The sequence below is a fragment of the Cydia pomonella genome, unplaced genomic scaffold (genome assembly GCF_033807575.1).
Source record: "Cydia pomonella isolate Wapato2018A unplaced genomic scaffold, ilCydPomo1 PGA_scaffold_183, whole genome shotgun sequence".
Taxonomy (NCBI): domain Eukaryota; kingdom Metazoa; phylum Arthropoda; class Insecta; order Lepidoptera; family Tortricidae; genus Cydia; species Cydia pomonella.
In genome coordinates, this window is record NW_026907824.1 from 751,776 (window position 1) to 769,716 (window position 17,941).

At 35.4% G+C, this 17,941-nt stretch overlaps 1 protein-coding gene across 1 annotated transcript; it reads right to left on the reverse strand.

Moving 5' to 3' along the window:
- Window positions 1-255: 255 nt before the first annotated feature.
- On the reverse strand, window positions 256-9,969 carry LOC133533613 (carboxypeptidase N subunit 2-like). The gene is made up of 7 exons (XM_061872619.1): window positions 9,796-9,969; window positions 7,803-7,953; window positions 5,721-5,864; window positions 4,081-4,537; window positions 3,469-3,728; window positions 1,086-1,211; window positions 256-646 (listed from the first exon to the last, which is right to left on the reverse strand). Exons 1-7 carry the CDS (start codon window positions 9,902-9,904, stop codon window positions 394-396), a joined length of 1,500 nt encoding a protein of 499 aa, XP_061728603.1. The 5' UTR covers window positions 9,905-9,969; the 3' UTR covers window positions 256-393.
- Window positions 9,970-17,941: the final 7,972 nt, after the last annotated feature.

A 17,941-nucleotide genomic window follows, 5' to 3' on the forward strand; every position in this document is an offset into this window, starting at 1 on the left:
GCTGACCAATTCCAACAATTTAATGTAATACTGATCTAACACGGATCTGACATCATTTCAATATTAGATGGTTCCTGTAGATGACGTCACTTTTGACACTGACAGATCAGTTTGGAATGAGATCTAATAAATAAAGTCTGTCAAACAACTTTGTTAGTAGAAAAAGGCGCGTAATTCAAATTTTCTATGAATCGTTAAGCCTTCGCGCCTACATTTTTTAAATTCCCCGCTTATTTCTACTGTCAGAAATGGCCTGACAGACTATGAAACTCGAATACAAAAACGTCATTTTTGACAATGATAAATCAGTATTAGATCAATATCATATTGGAATGAGATTGAATAACTAAAACTCGAATTCGCCTGCTGGACAAATGTAACGTAGAGGTCGTTTCAATGCCAAGGATCAATAGTGGTGACGTCATGATTCTGTTCCATGCTTTCCTGCGGTTTCCTGTTAACTGTGACATTGAGGGAGAGGAGTTGTTGTATCGGCAGGCGAGGCGACAGGTTGACCATGCTAGCCCATTGGCCTGAGCACAGCTCGGGAAACTTTAGCTTCCTCAGGAAATGGCCCTCCAAATACCAGGGCGACACGCATGTCGGAGAGTAGTCCCATATTTTCATCTCATTTAGCCGCACCCATCTGTAACGTAGGCAACGGAGGCTAACAAATGTACGTGGTCTTAATTAAGGTGGTGTGGGTTTCATCAAAATGAAGCTGCATGTGTACGAAATTGCGCACATTGAGTAATTATTTTTATCTACATTCATTATGCAGTCATATGTAGTACACCGAGAAAGCGTCGCGTCGTGAATTTTGGCACTTTACTAAGATACAAGTACTTACATAAAACAAGAAATAACTAACCACAATATACCAAAAAGGACGATAAGTTAATACAATTAGGTACTATTTAGAGTTGTTAGTAAGGATTGGGATTTAATATGATTTTTGAGAACTTTTATTGTTTTGCCTGCGATTATTCGGTACTATAAACATTATCTTGCAGCATTTACTGTAATGTGTTTTCTGTAGTACTATTTTAAACTTATTTAAAACATAGGAAAAGTTAGATACTTACGCCGATATATAGAGCGTGTGGCAGTCGCAATGCCAAGGGTTGCCCGAAAGTTTCACGATTGCTAACTTGGGCATATAGTCCAAAGTGCGGGATGGCAGAGATGGGAACATGTTTCCGTCTAAGTATCTGGACATAATAAAATAGAAAAACTTTATTATCTAACCTCAGTAAAAGGAAACGAGACAAACATGCCACGATTACTTACGAATAAACTTTAAATCGTAAATGAACGATGATAAATGAAACTTATTTAAAAATGAAAGTCATAAATGACCTATCTTGTCTAGTGGATAGTGACCCTGCCTATGAAGCCAATGGTCCCGGGTTCAAATCCTGGTAAGGACATTTATTCGTGTGACGAGCATGGATATGTGTTCCTGAGTCATGGATGTTTTCTATGTATTTAAGTATTTATGAATATGTATATATTATATATATCGTTGTATAAGTACCCGACAAGCCTTTTTGAGCTTACCGTGGGACTTAGTCTATTTGTGTAATAATGTCCTATAATATTTATTTATTTATTTATTTATTTATAGAGGTACATTTAATGTTCGTGCTTAGAAGTATTCGCGTAGTCAGAGCTCATGTTAATAAACATAAGTGAACTTAATACGCAAGTAAGTTTCTAATCATTTGTTTGATTTGAAGTATAAAGATTAAATATTTATTCATCTGAGTTTTCAAAGTTTATTTTAATAAGCGAAATCATTCTACTTGTAACATGCTTTTGTTAAATTGTCGAAATTAAGTCGTAATATAGGTATAACGCTAATACGAAGGCCAAACTGAAAGTTTTTAGAATAGAAAAAACTGTAATAAATAGGCCGTCACTCTTTATTTTAATGCGTGCTTTAAGTTTTTCTGGTCACGCGTTTAAATCACCCTGAGACGCACACGGCTTATTCTCCCAATGCCCTTTGTGTATGGCTCTTTTAGGTCTTTAACCTTTTAAACGGGAGTTTGGCGTTTCAGTGATGTTTGTGTTTATGTTATAAAGCGTTCAAAAGGTTAAAGGTTTTGTTTGAAATTGAAGAGTTGTATCCAAATTAAAATTTTGTCGATTTTTTTACTGATGTGATAAGAATACTGGGGGATGTCAGAGACTGCTGATATGCAACTCTTTTGTCTATTTTATCAACCGCACGAATAATTGAGATGTTAAATTATGACGTCGTCATTGAAAGAAATGTTTCTTTATGATCATCCGTTAAATAAATACCCCTTCGCGTGGCAAATTCCCACAGCGAGACAGAAAAATAATTCGATGGCTCGTGGGGCATATTATGGTATTAAATTGTCGAAAATCAGTCTGTCATTTATTTGAAAAATCCAAAACAGGGAAAAAAAAAACAAATTTCCCGTTTTTTTGGACAAAAAATTGAGTTGAGTTAAGTTGTTAATATTTATCAGATCGTATTCGTAGGGGGCGTAATTCGAATATATTTCTGTAGGCACATATGCGGTCGCCATGTGGGCAATGCGACGTCCAATAAACGTATATACTTACATATTATTAATCACAGTTTATTGAAATTGCATGTAGTTTAGTTATATCATGCGATCGCAATGTAATCATAAAAAAAGGAATTATATTTCACGAACGAGCAGATGGCTGAACTAGATATTATTTATAGTACTTTTAATTTTTTTATGTTAATTTCGAATGTTTTCCGATAGTTGCGAGAAGCGCGAAATCTGTAAATTTTATCAAGGCAAAATACGCTATTAGATTCTATTCAGATAACTATTATGTTTATAGTGTAAAAATAAAAGAACATTCCACGTTAAACAGATATATAGACTATCCCAATTTCCCGTTAAAACTTCTAAAATAACACAATTTTTCTTTCAATTTTGCATTTCATCTACAATATTATATACACTTTCAAAAAAATGAGTAAGAAAACACACCCCTCCATAAAAAAAATTACACACACAAAAATCGGTCCTTAAGGGAGGCGCTGGCGCCGATCGCAGCGGGAATTTGCCTCATACTCGTACCTATTCAGAAATGTGCAAAATTGCGGCCACCCCGCGAAGCAATTAAATTTTAATTATAAATGTAAACCGTCGTACGTGAACTAGGTTTCATTACAAAACTATAACTGAAGCCTTTTATAACTCTGTTGTTGGTTAAGCCTACACTGAAAACCGTATAAAATTATTACACCAAACATTTCTCAGGTCAAAGTTGGAATAACGCTCGACATACAATTTTCAAAATGACATACACCTCCCTCAAAAAAAATATTAAGGGTTATATTTTCATAAATTATATGCCTCTTTTTGTTATATGATATCTAAGTGGCCCTCTCTAAGAACTTTCAGTGTTGCCTATGTAATTGAAATTTGTAAATGCTTAATAAAAATGACTTACAATGTTGTGAGATTCTTTAACATCGAGAAAGTTTTGAAGTGTACTTCGTACAGTTTGTTCTCCGAAAGCATAAGGGAGCCCAGGTTGTCTAACCCGTGAAAGCTTGTGATATTTAAAAAGCGCATCTTGTTTTTAGATAGATCGAGCTTTTCAAGTTTAGAGCAATTAGAAAATGTGTAGTCTGGCAGAACTGTCAAAGAATTGCCTTTCAAATCCAAGTTTCTTAAATGCTTTAGATTTTCAAATTCCACACCTGTTAGCTGAAACAATATTTAATAACATTCTTAAGCGCACGAGTAATTGTATAATTCGTACGTAAAATTTAGTCAAATTATCTTTGGTATATGTCTATTGTATCGCGTTTAATTATCTCTTGAGAACTCTCAAATTAACATTTTAACAAAATGTACTATTATTAAGTATATCAGAGTATGATACAGGTCTTGTTGTCGAAATTGGAATATCATTATTTTCAAAATCTACACAATTACATTTACTAGGACCGATTCAGTAAAGATTTTATAGGAAAAGTAACCAAATTAGTAACTAGCAACCAAAGTACTTTAAAAAAGAGATAAATAATAAATATATAATTATAAAAAAGTATCTTACGCTTTGTAAGTTATTATCCGACAAATCCAAGTAAATGAGACAGCCGAGCTTGCTAAACAACCGCTCTGGAATGTTCTCAAGATTGTTTTTATCCAGTAGCAATGTCTCTAATGAAATGAGACTTTCAAAAGCATTCTCGGTTATATTAACGATCCGGTTTTCTGACAATTTCAAAATTACTAAGGTCCTCAGCAAAAACGTGCCGTTTTGGATTTGTTGTATTTTGTTATTAGATAAATCTAAAATGCGTAGAGATTCCAATCCTATAAAGCTGTCTGACGGTATATAAACGACTTGATTATTTGAGATATCGATGGTTTCTAGATATGAGTTATTGGCAAATAATTTTTCAGGCAGCGTGTAGAGGAAGTTGTTAGATAGATCTACATGGAATAGTTTCTTAGTGGCTCGGAAAGTTTCGCTGTCAATTTCCTCTAGAAAATTTCTTTGAAGTCGTCTGAAAAAAAAAAAAAACAATTATAAATTAAGTATTAAGTACTTCATGATGATTTGATGATTGAAATAAATGATTTCGATCTTTTTTTATTCGTGGCGTATGACCTGGGTTTTGGCCTAGGTGGGTCTGCTCCAATGAAAGAAATATTAAAATGAAGTAACCTGTTTTATGACCCTTATTTAATATAGTTTTTATTTTAAAAAAAATATCTGAATATAATATTACTATTTATATCGGTGATCGAATTTGTTACATACTAATAAACGAATATAGCTTATGAAGTAATTTTACGGGACCGCTAGGATCGCGGAATGGAAATCATTATTAGCAGAAAATTGTACTGAAAAGGATTATTCATGGGTCATTTTGTACGAAAAAGGATTCAACAAAATAGCCTCAATATTTTCATGAATTTACAGTTACAAATTATATTTGTTACTATTCATTTTTACAGTAGGTAGGATTTGTATATAAATGTATTTTCCAAATAGTTTAATTAACATTGTTTCCACCGACTTGGGACATAATTACCGGAGCCTTGTACTTTCTTGGTTATACGATGTTAAGTATTTATTTACTAATTTTAAAATCGTTGTTCGCCGATAAATGTTGTAACAAAAGTGTTCACTTAGAATTGATCTTTTTGGTAGCAGTAGCATATTTCATTAATCGTGATTGCATTTTTAGATCGTCTTCATCATCATATCAGCCTTTTATCGACCACTGCTGAGCATAAATAGGCGTCTCTTCGATTACGGCACACGTCCCGGTCCTGAGCTAATCTAATTCAGAAGTGACCCGCAATCTTCCAAATGCCGTTCACCTAACGAGTTTACGCATGCGACTCGTTCCTCCTTTCATCCGAAAGCGGCCACCATTATTACAATTACCCAAGTGATAGGTAAAATACAACTGATTTTTCTGTTTCAGATAGTATCTCAGTTGTAGGGCAAACCTTGGCTGTTGGGTGATAAAAAATTTGGGTCATTTTTGATAATAATTGCCAATCGATATTGCTGACTGTACCTACTTATACATATACATTGATATGGTATTTTCACACAGGGTGTAATTAAGGACAATTTTTTCAATAATGGGTGATAATTGCACCTATATAATTCATACTTAATATTAATATAAAATAAGATCACTGCTGTTGATTGAGCCCATACTCATTACTCACAGTATCCTCAGACTGACGAGGGAGTCAAAAATGCCGGCCGGCAGGTATTCCACGTGGTTATCAAACATGTCCAGTTCACTCAGCGACCTCATGCCTTTGAACGTTGTCTTGTGAAGTGTGCGCAGCTTATTCGTGCCCAGATCGCTGTAATGTCATAATAAATAAATCATTAATATTCATTATAGGACATTATACAAATTGACTCAGCCCAACAGTAGGCTCAATAAGGCTTGTCTTGTGGGTTAGACAACGATATATATAATTTATAAATACTGAAATATTTACTTAGTAAACATGACTTGGGGAAAAATGTCCTTACCGGGATTTGAACCCACAATTGTAAACCAACTTTTGAAGTTAGTTTGATTTTATTAATAATTATGTGGGCAATATTTTTCTTAACATCTGTATATACATATAAAGAATTCAATGGTGTGATGTCTCCGATTTACATTTACATTCGGCTAGTTTGATCATATTCTGAACTTTTGTATACAGTCAAATGCAGAGAACGGTGACGCCCCCCCCTGCATAGACTGATTGTATGCCACCTCTTTCTGCAGCTGACTGTATCATACGAGATAAAGGCCTATGCACTATAAGCTTCGGACTAACAGACGCACAGACAAACTATGGTACATGACTCATAGCATAGCATTAAAATTCACTTTTTGTATGATAATATTGTACTTCATGCAACAAAGTTAAAATATATTAACTCGGAAAACATATAATAACTTAAAAATGCGCGTTTTCCCAGAGATAAGACTTAACTAGATCGATTTTTCGCTCCCGAATAACAACCTCCATATAACAAATTTCATCGAAATAGAGCTGTTTCCGAGATCCCCGAAATGTATGTATATTAGTGAATAAGTCTGTATATATAGGTATTATTTATAGATTACTTACGTTTATTGTACGTACATACTTATCTTTTTTTTTTTCAATATGAATTATATTACATACAAGAATTGCTCGGTTAAAGGTACAAGATATAATACAGTCAAGGTATTAAATATGGATACGGACAAAGTGCTAAAACATGTAACCACGACCTTATTGCTCATACATTAAGGTAGTGTTTACATAGTTTTGGCACTTTGTCCGGGTCGATATTTAGTACCTTGACTGTACCTGTCGTTTCAAGATTCCCTTCGAATCAAGTTCAATTTATATGATTATTAATTAAGTTACATTAATGTATGAAACTTTAATTTAGCCCTACAGTGTAGTATCCAATATCTCATTTACAAGTACATAATTACATTACATCGGATGTACAGTTAAGGTATTAAATACCGCCACGGACAAAGTGCCAAAAATATGTTCAGGTTCACATTACCTTTAATATATGGGCAATAAGAACGTGCAACAATATATTTTTTTGTTTAAAAGTAAATATGTAGTTCCAGATTGGTCCCATTTTTGTCGAATACGTCTTTTGATGGGATCAATGAGGAATTGAGGGAACTCCTCAAACTATATAGCGATATTTGTGTTTTCATCAATAAACCAAGCATTTGCATTTAAAAAAGTGCCCTTGATGAAGTGGAACTACTGATCAAGACCTGAAGGGAACTCTTCAACGACGCCAATTTTTGTGTATAGTTCGAGTCATCAACGATGACGCGCAGATTTGTCAAATCTAACCTTTAATAACATGAACATACGAGTCAAGGCACGCATCGTCATGAATGATACGATCTATAGTGAATTCTTTTTTTAGTTTGTCAAGTATTTTTTTAAGGAACATTTCAATTCTGATGATGGGTTCCACGAGGAATCGAGAGGACTCCTCAAATCATAATGGATTTAGATTCAGACCTTGCATCTTGAAACATACTCAAGGCGCGATTTTTTTAGTCACATGACTACTTGGCCATGCAGTAACGAGTCCTGCTGGATGCTGCGTCACTCATAACAAAAGCTTAAAACTTAAAATTTAAATAAAACTTTAATATGGGCTAGTAGTTGGGGAAGTAAGTGCAGAAATATATGGAGCAGTATGCGCTTTTGTCTCAGGCGACACCTCTTGACACGATTAACGACGCTCTATCTGCAACTTAATTATCTACTTACATATTGACAAGGTCCGATGGGACCAGAAGGTCACTTGAGAGAGTGGTGAGGCCAGCACGCCAGCAGTTGAGCGACCGCCGAGCCACATCGCAACGGCACACGCTTTTCCCGCACTGTCGCCAGCGCGATTGAGACACACTAACCGTCCATGCTGTAAATAGTTAGAGAAAGTGAAAAGACTCTAGAATAAATAACTTTGATTTAAAGTATAAATAAACTCATTACTAGTAAACGTACTAGCGCTCGTCACGACCCCAGTACATGTCATCTTGAAACTTAAGTCATTGTTAATAGAGGTTGTCTGCTGTCGCAGGGTGTCATCTATTGCGCATTACCATAGTACGTTTACCTTACCTACAGTTTTATAGATACCTTTTTCTTTAGCAAAAGAATTCTTGATTCGGAAGGTCTAAGATAAATCTAACAAGGGATCAATCGTATTTTAGAGTTGGAAGCAAAACTACATATTCCTGACAGCTACAAAACAGCATATGGAATATACATAATATAATGTAAGGATGTAACGCAATTAACGCAAGTAGTTATACACATGCCATTAGATAGCCATCTTTAACTTTAAAAAGTTTTTGTCCATGTACAAAAATACTAACAGAGAATAATAGATAATTTTGAGTGAAACTCTTTTATTATTATTTTTTTACTTTATTAGATCCCTAATAAAGGTAAGTCTGCGTAACGAGCAAGAATATATTTTCAACCAACGAAAAAAACGGAGGAGGTTCTCGAGTCGACGCTTTTTTTATATAGTTGTTAACCTTTTCGCCGGCATTGACTTGATATTAAAGTCAGTACATTTCGTGCCCCACACGACACGACTTGATATGTTTATGTACAATTTGTGACTTGGCGTTGATGACACTTAATTGCTTCATTGACGTGGCGGCGAAAAGGTTAAGGTTCAGGTCACGCTCTAAATGGTCTTATCTTGTTATATTTGTCAATCACTAGTTTCTGCCCGCGACTGCGTTTGCGTTGGATGATGATGATAGTTTATAGAAATTGTCCTTTGTCCTTCCTTGGGCTTTAAACAACCTCCATATTAAATTTCATCTAAATCAGTTCAGCGGTCGTGAAGAGGTAACAAACATTACAGACAAACGACATACAGATATACTTTCGCATTTCTAATACTAGTAGGGATTACATATTTCTTAGTTATCTTAATTAGATTAATTAGATCGATAGTGTTGGGTAACTATTGTTATCAACAACACGTGTAGGTACAAAAATAAATGCTAATCGCATAATATAATACATTATTGATAATACAAAGATCACTCAAACGCCGAGCTCCCGGGCGTAGGCGGGTTAATGTAAACCTTACTTGAAAGTAGGAAGGTTACTTTGGCAGCGTCCGCCATAACACCTATAGTTGTCCTTGGGCAGGACTATTAACGACGACTTTAGTTGTTTTTGGCGTTCCAAAAGTTAAGCTAAGCTAACTTTGTACTGACTATATTAGAATAAAGTGTCGTTGTAAACGTTAATTTTCTTTAAAAGAACCGGACAAGTGCGAGTTGGACTCGCCCACTGACGGTTTCGTTTTTTTTTTACAAATGTATTGTTTTTAAAATTTTCCCTGTAATTGTAGTATAAGACTATATTACTTGCCAAAATTTTCATTCCCTTGTGAGAAAAAAATCCGTTTTTTGCGGCATTTTACGTTAACTTACATGTTTGATTTTTATGCAGCTTAAAGGGACTATAGACCTGACTATATTCTTTTAATTTCAACATCCTTTTACTTCCACGCGTTACCGAGATAAAGGGTCTTGACAGACAGACAAACGGACGGACGGACACACGGACGTACAACAAAGTGAGCCATTTTTTCCTTTGAGGTACGGAACCCTAAAAATTTACATTGATAATGACCTTACCACACTTTGTCATTACAAATGGCATGCAGAGTTAGCCTGGTCTATGTATATGCTTCATGCATTAAATATATAAATAATGAGAAGTCTCTAACTCGACTGTTCAATAGCGCGTAGTCGGCGGTCCAGTTGTCTCCACTGCAGATCTTCGACGCAATTTCCAGGGCTTTTAGGATCCTGGCCCTGGATACCTCGAGACACCATGTCCAGCACTTCGCAGGCCGTTAAGGAGCATTGGGCGTGAGTAAGCTGTAATACTGAATAAATTTAACGTTAAAAAAACTAGTTGCTACTGTTGCCAGGTTTTTTTTTTTAAATATTATATGTCAAGATTCTAGGTAGGCCAAATATGTTTCTGATATTAGGGTATTTCCCTATGGCATTTATTTGTGGCAGTATTGTCATCTTGTCATTACACAATATGGAAGCGTTTAAATGTGATGTTTTGTGTTTAAATGTGTTTTTCTTCAAATCACTCCAATTAAAAAAAAAGCTTCTTCTTCTTCTTCTTCTTCACTGGCTCAGTGACCCAAACAGGATCTTGGGCTCTGACACAAGAGAGCGCCACTCTGCCCTATCCTGCGCCACTTCACGCCAGTTGGGTATTCCGAGGGCGAACAGGTCTTTTAGGACTTCGTCGCTCTAGCGGTATCTGGGACGCCCAGACGGACGTTTTCCACCCGGGTGCCCCACATACGCTCTTCTCACGGCACGATCCTCTCCCATCCTCTCTAGGTGACCGAGCCAGCGGAGTCGTGTGGCCTTGATTTCGCCAATTATAAAAAAAAAGCTAATAAAGCTCAATTTAAAAAGAGTTAAGCGTCTACCACTTATCTCAGGCGGTTGGTGAAGCAGATGTTATAGTAGAAGGTAACTGAGTTTTGGGACGAAAACTAGTTTATATAAGTATACGTGTAAGTTCGTGTCCTTCTTCCAATCTCACTGAGCATAAACGAGATGGAATTGCGTGCCTGGGAGGTCCGCGTTTTTAGAATATTTTTTTTTTGCCTTTTTAAAAAATAAAAATCGCTGAGTTCGCTCAAGCATACTATTGCTCATTTTTCAAAATAATTTTCATGTATAGCTTTTGTATAAAATTTAAAATTATTTTTCAAAGTGCATTTTGGACCTATGTTTGTGTTTTTTTCTATCGCGCGTAAGTCAAAAACTCAGGATTCAAATCACTGAAGTCCACAGAGAAGGGCCTCAAGATTGCTAATTAAATTTATGTCAGCCGTATTGTGATCCAATAATTTTAAATTCCATTTTCTGAACCTTTTTATCTACCATTTTATCTCTAGCGTAATACAAATCATGCAACTAAGCCTTCAACTAGTCCGTGGTCCGCTGACCATAATAACTTTTCACTTACTGCCGCACTAACGGCAAGCCTAAAGATAAAATATAAGTGTTTAAGATATGTTTTTACAAAAATCCACTGTGAAGTGACTGTGAAATATTAACGATGAAAGATAGCTTTTTGTTGGTCACCTAACGGCGGTGCTCCATAGGAAAGTGACTGAGCATTTTCTATTCAATATAAAAGGTTGCTTGAAATGTATTAATTTGGGACACGATAGCCTTAAACGAAAGGATAAGCTGTCACTCACGCTGAATAATGATGTTTAAAACTACCCTCTAAGAAACATAACACCTAAAAAGTGATCAGTAGGTACCTAACTACTGTCCACTTTCTATGTCTATTTTATATACACTATCTATGTATATTGTCTATGTAGGTACCTAACCACAAATGTAGTTTAGTTTATTTATCTCTCAATACAATGTTCAAAGTTAGTGTAAGAGGATACATAAGCAATTACTTATCGTATAGTGATCGTCGGATACAATGTGAAATTTAATATTATTACAATACAATATAATATATGTTATAGAGGTAGTTATATACAATGGTATATATATCTATTATATAATATTTGCCATATCAAAATGTCAAAAATAATTAATAGGAATAAAGAAAAAAAAACTGAGATTGTACCATGATACTACAGAGTACCTATCAATGAATAATTTAACTTATTCAAACAATGTCAAGTAGAAAATAAAAAAGAATGTCAACTGAAAACAAAAACCTTAAAATAAATAACAATAACAATATACATATTAGAAATTACAATCTACATGTAGTTGGTCAGATTCAGTCTATTTTGAAAGATATTTCTTAACTGAGTAGAGAGATTTCTTTAGTAAAAAAAATCTTAGTTTGCGCCTGAATGTTGCATCACATGTCTCATTTTTTATTTGATTAGGCAAGTGCTCGTAGAAAGTCGGACCTATTACTCGCGGGTTTTTTGCATGCAATACTGTGCGACGCGGAACAGTCCGAAGTTTTCCCGTGCTCTGGAGGCATTTGCCCACGGCCTCCACTCGCTTAAATTGAGACAGGTGTTTACGCGTGAACATTATGACCTCAAAAATGTACTCCGAATTGTGGGTCATAATCTGATGCTCAGCAAATAACGCTTTACAGGACTGCCTCTGCTGTAGACCGAGTATAGTCCTCAGCGCCCTTTTTTGCATAAGCAACATCCTGTTGGCGTCGGTCGAGTTACCCCACAAGATCACGCCGTAGACCATAAGCGAGTGGAAGTATGCGTAGTACGCCTGCCTTAACGCAGCACTTGAAACCAATGGCTTCACTTTGCAGTGGATGTTTATTAAAATTGTAAACTGGAGTCACCTAATGTTTTGCAGTTTTGGTCATGCTATGCATGCATGTTGCCCTGAACACAATATACATACTTTAATCATCATCATAACTTAAGAGTTTTGCTTTTGTCGGTGGAGTAATTGCCAATCCTTGCTTTCCTGGGCCAATCTTTTGATTTCCTAGTACGACGCATTATTTTTCACTTGGCTGACAAATGTGATTCAAGTTTTTCTTCTGCCTCTCGTCTTTCCAATCCTGCCTTCCTGAATATTTAAGAGAAAGTTGTCATGCCGTATCACATATTCTAATATTTCTTCCATTTGATATTTGTAGAATGATTGAGAAAATCGTTCCCTAACAGTACATAGACTGAAATCGATTTTATATTTAAGACTTCTAATAGCAAGTTTTACACAAGTAACTCCCCGGTGATTTTTTCGTTTGACGCTTTATTAAATAAGCAAACCAACGACAAGTTTGCGTCTTTTTTAACGAACGGGACTTGAGTTACATAAAAGTTCAACAAAGTTTATCATGGCTTGAGGCAAAAGGTAGCAAATAAAACAAAGTATGGCATTCCTCGATTGCAAGTTGTTTAGTAGATTAAAGATAAAGTTTGAGTTATATTTTTGGCTTGATTTTTTACTATTAGGTTCATTTTCAGTATACAAAGATTAATGAAAAGGGGGAATAATAATTAAAGGTCGTAGGTATTTGGCAGTAACATTTATCGAATCTAAATTTAATATATTGAAATGGCTCGATCGTGAAGCCAACTTGGTCGGATTCAATGCCACCAAAACACAGGCGTATCTTTTCACCGTAAAAGGGAGTCAGTTCACCTTGGCTCCCACTTGCCGAAATGTGTCCCTTCCCGTGACTAGCACTTTAGAGCTTCTTGGTCTAAGTTTAAAATCAAACTGTAACTTCGGGTTGACTCTTGACTATTGAGTCCAGGGCTAAAACTGCTGCCAAAAAACTTGGTGTCCTATTTAAGGTGAAGCAGTATTTCACGCCGAATCAGCTTCTCTCCCTAGGACTGCTCCGCACTGCTCCGCTCGTGCATGGAATACTGCTGCCACCTGTGGGTCGGTTTCGCCAAAAATCAGCTGGCAGCCCTTGACTCGATAGAGCGCCGGGCTCATAGACTCTTTGGCGATGACCCATCTATCGAGTCGCTAGCCTATCGGTGTTCTATCGGATACATTTCGGGGAGTGCGCAAAGGAACTGCACGACCTGATCCCACCTTCTCCTTACCATCATCGGACATCCAGGCGTGGAAGCAAATGCACCCGTTCGTGGTAAAATGGAAATGGTTGTCCTCCTCTTTTTTGGTACGGACGGCACAAAAATCGAATGCGCTTCCGCCATCTGTTTTCCCTGTTAAATATGACCTCGGCCTCTTTACCTTATTTGAATTTTAATTTAATATAGTATATTGTTATTTAACTTTTAGGATGCTATTTAATTTAATTTTATTTTATTTTAATTTAATTTAATTATTTATGTAATGTAATTGTATGATGTGTAAATGTATAATGTATATGGAAATAATTTTCTAGATTAAATTTCATTCATTCATTCATTCATTTAGCAAGAGTGAATAGGCTACTACTGAACCGGTGAGTTCCATCTTAGGCCCTGTCTTCACTTTTCATCAGGTGTGACTAGGGCCAATCCCCGATCAGTTTTTAACAAAAAAAAAACTTGTAGGTATTTATTTCTACAGGTTGACTTTGTTATCTTTAACCAATTTTTTTCTAGGCACTAGGTGTCGTTAAAGACTATAAATCTGGGAGAACGAGCTTTGCTCGGAAAACATAAAAACTTAATTCGCTCGATTTTTCGCCCCCGAAAACTCCCACATAACAAATTTTATCGAAATCGTTAAAGCTGTTTGCGCGATCCCCGAAATATATATACAAGAATTGCTCGTTTAAAGGTATTCGCTATGTGCACGACTGTCAGGCAACCTAGCGTCCATCCTCAAGTCTAGGGGAAAACGCCAATGCACTTCATGTAATAAAACTACTCCAAAACTAAAAACTACTGAATAAATTTTCATACGACTTTCATCTATTAATAGAGTGATTCTTGAGGAAGGTTTAGGTATATAACTTGTTAAGGATTTGTGTAAATTGTTGAAATATAACAATGTTGTCGGAAAAAAAAACACGCTGGCTAGGAGCTTTAATCGAAAACGCTGCCTAATCTGTTTGAGCGGATTATACGAGGTTTGTGCCATTATTGTTTTTGCCTATTCGCGATTCTGCACAATATGAATTCCACACAACTGAGTTTGATCACATGCGTAATGCTTCACAGTCATTATTTTTACGCAATCTTGTTTTTGTCTATTCGCTATTCTGCACAATATGAATTCCACGCAACTTAGTTTGTATGAATTGTATGGTGGGGTTGTCTCTCTTTCATGGGTCTATAAAAAAGTCCGCGATGTTGAATGTCTATCTTTTAAAGATAACTTACTATACCCATTCTTAACTTCTAGAAAAAGATCACGTAGTATGTGGCATTTTTAAAGCTATTTACACGGACACAGAATTAATAATTATCAAATTAAATACGTTAGTTATATTGAGCCTTTCATACAGATTACAATGGTCCCTTAAAACATACAATTTAAAAGCCATATAACTTGTACGAAATGTTAAAGACGCTATCCGCAGTTAGTTCTAATTTTTACCACCTTATGCGCTGGGATCGCTTTACTTACCCCCACCATTTACTTTGCACGGTCCCAATAAGATTTCCGAAAAATTAGGCAGCTTTTCGCTTTTTTGAGGGAGCCCATCTTGTGGGGGCGAGTCACCGTCTGCTGGAAATAAAATTTTATACCGTTTCCCACCTAATGAGACGACACTGACTGGTGTGCGCGAATGCTATCAATGCTATCACATATAGCACTATAACAGATTGCTAAATCAGAATCGGTCTCCAGATACTCTATATAGACGTTATCTGCATAAATAGACACATTGGTTGATATAGTGCTGTGTTAATTTATACCATGACGGTGGCAAACAAGCATACGACTCGCCTGATGGTAAAAAGTCACCGTAGCTTATGGAAGCCTACAACTCCATTACAAATGGACTTCCAACTACAAATGGAAATGCGTCTATTATAATTATAGATGAAACCTTGCAATATAATTCAGCTATAAAGATGTCAAAAATGATGATTCTTAAAAATACTGTACTGTGTTTCATTATATTTTCCCGTTTTTTTACCATTATTTTTGAGTTTGTTAACTGATCTTGATATTTACTTGGAATTAATTAGATTTGGTAAATGGAAATGAAAGCGAACAAACCAACTGAGATTGTTTCAAATGCCAAACGATTACGATTTTAATCATACCAGAAGGTTTTGGACGGAATTTCACGGAATGAATAACGTAGCACTGTTGTTGGTCCTAAAATAATTTGACATTGAAAACGTTAATAGGATTTTAAGTTGATTGCTTGTTTGCCAGCATAATATTTGACGACCGATTTGGCCTAGTGGGTAGTGACCCTGCCTACGAAGCTGATGGTCCCGGGTTCAAATCCTGGTAAGGGCATTTATTCGTGTGATGAGCATGGATATTTGTTCCTGAGTCATGGGTGTTTTCTATGTATTTAAGTATTGATAAATATTTATATATTATATATATCGTTGTCTAAGTACCCTCAACACAAGCCTTATTGAGCTTACTGTGGGACTTAGTCAATTTGTGTAATAATGTCGTATAATATTTATTTATTATTTATAATATTTCAGTAAAAATGCGCTTAGTCGCTTAGTGACTTGTGAAGTAAACAATAAAAAATCAACCAAGAGCATGTCGTGCCATGCTTAGTGTAGGGTTTCGTAGTTACTAATTAGTAAGTATCATGTACATTACAACATAGTACATTTAAATGAAATTTGACACACACTCTGTATACATACAATTTATAGCGTTAGAATATGATATAAGGCTTAATTTATATCTTCCTATTTTTTGGACCTATAGTTCAAAACTTAGAGGGGGACATATATTATATTATTATTTTATTTCGGAGCGTTTATTTCCTAAAATATTAACTTTATAAAAAAATGGGTGTTAAAGACCCGTATTTGTTTTAAAAGACCTATCCGAGGATATCCCACACTATTGGGTCAAAGCAACAAAAAAAAAACATTTTGTATGGGAAAGTACCCTAAAAACTTTATTTTATTTTTTTATTTTACCGTTTTGTTGCCATGCATGATTTATGTATCCATGCCAAATTACAGCTTTCTCGCACTAGCGATCACGGAGCAAAGCCGCGAACGGACGGACAGACGGACATGGCGAACCTAACTACGTTAATGTAGATTAGTTAAGAATATATATATTTTTGGAATTTAATTTTTTGAAATTTTTTAAACAAATATTGATATGTTATTTGTAAATAAATTACAGTTCCCAATACGAGTGTATATTCATTATATTATGATTAATAGGATCTTGCGTTAATTTTCTGAAATCCACATTAATCAAAACAAAAGTAAAACACACGCACAGTAAGCAGATTAATGCATGCAAAAATACGCAAGTAAGTACGTATAACGGGTTAGCACTAGGTAATTGACTAGCACGTTAATATTTCGCGGATTAGAAAAGTAATACTTTTGTTTAGATTAATTATATTATCGCGTTAAGGTAGAAATATACAGTGTGTCAATAGCCATTGGACAAAGCCGAAATGTACATATGCATTAGGGTATTTAGAACCAGTGTACAAAGTATCATAACAACCGGTGTAGCGGTTTCGAAGAAATTACCAAATTACCATTTTTTACTTTGGAGCGGCCTGTATGTGTTAGTAGCTCCTAAGGTAATATCCTCAAAGAATGAGAACATTCAAACGAAAACTCCCAAAACAATAACAACAAATTAGCCTCATTAACAGCGTTTAAATTTCTGCAATTAAACTGGATTAAACAGAATGTTTATTCGATTCAGTACGATTAAAGATTTGGCTTGAATTCTGAAAAGTAAAAGGAAGATTTATGTGTCGTTTTGTTTAATAAGATGCATCGTTATTACCTTCGTTTATCGAGCGCATTGCTTCGGGGAAATAGGAATGATTTTATGATCCATACGTACCTACTTAATCTTCTCCCTATTATCTATAGCTTCAGTTATTATATCGGGAACTCGCATTTGAAAAATTTGCTGATCTTTGTTCAGTCTTTTTGTTTTTTTTTTGCAATTAGTGATAAGTTGATTAGTGTTGTAGTGGTAAGTTGTGTTTAAATATCACAGCCCCTGCACGCTATCCAACTTTCGAGTCATACAGTAAAATTATGCTCATATTAAAATACGAGATAAGTTTTAACTTTTAACTACATTACAATATGCCCGTTCTCCTTTACATGGTGAATAAGTATATATACCAAGTTTTTTTTTTTTGTTTAAAATGCAAAAATATCGTCATTTTTACAGACAGTAAAAGCGCTTTGCAACATGTAGCTCGCTGCGCCTCTGGAAACAGAGGTGCAGCGATAGCTTATACTGTGCTTGATAAATTGTACTCTT

What these genes read in the sequence shown, in the direction of transcription:
- LOC133533613 (XM_061872619.1), bottom strand. Translation starts at nt 9,904, where the DNA reads ATGGTGTCTCGAGGTATCCAGGGCCAGGATCCTAAAAGCCCTGGAAAT. An exon ending in CGGATAATAACTTACAAAGC is followed by an intron (nt 3,729 to 4,080) that starts GTAAGATACTTT and finishes ATATTGTTTCAG; the next exon opens with CTAACAGGTGTGGAATTTGA. An exon ending in TTAAAGAATCTCACAACATT is followed by an intron (nt 1,212 to 3,468) that starts GTAAGTCATTTT and finishes TATTATGTCCAG; the next exon opens with ATACTTAGACGGAAACATGT.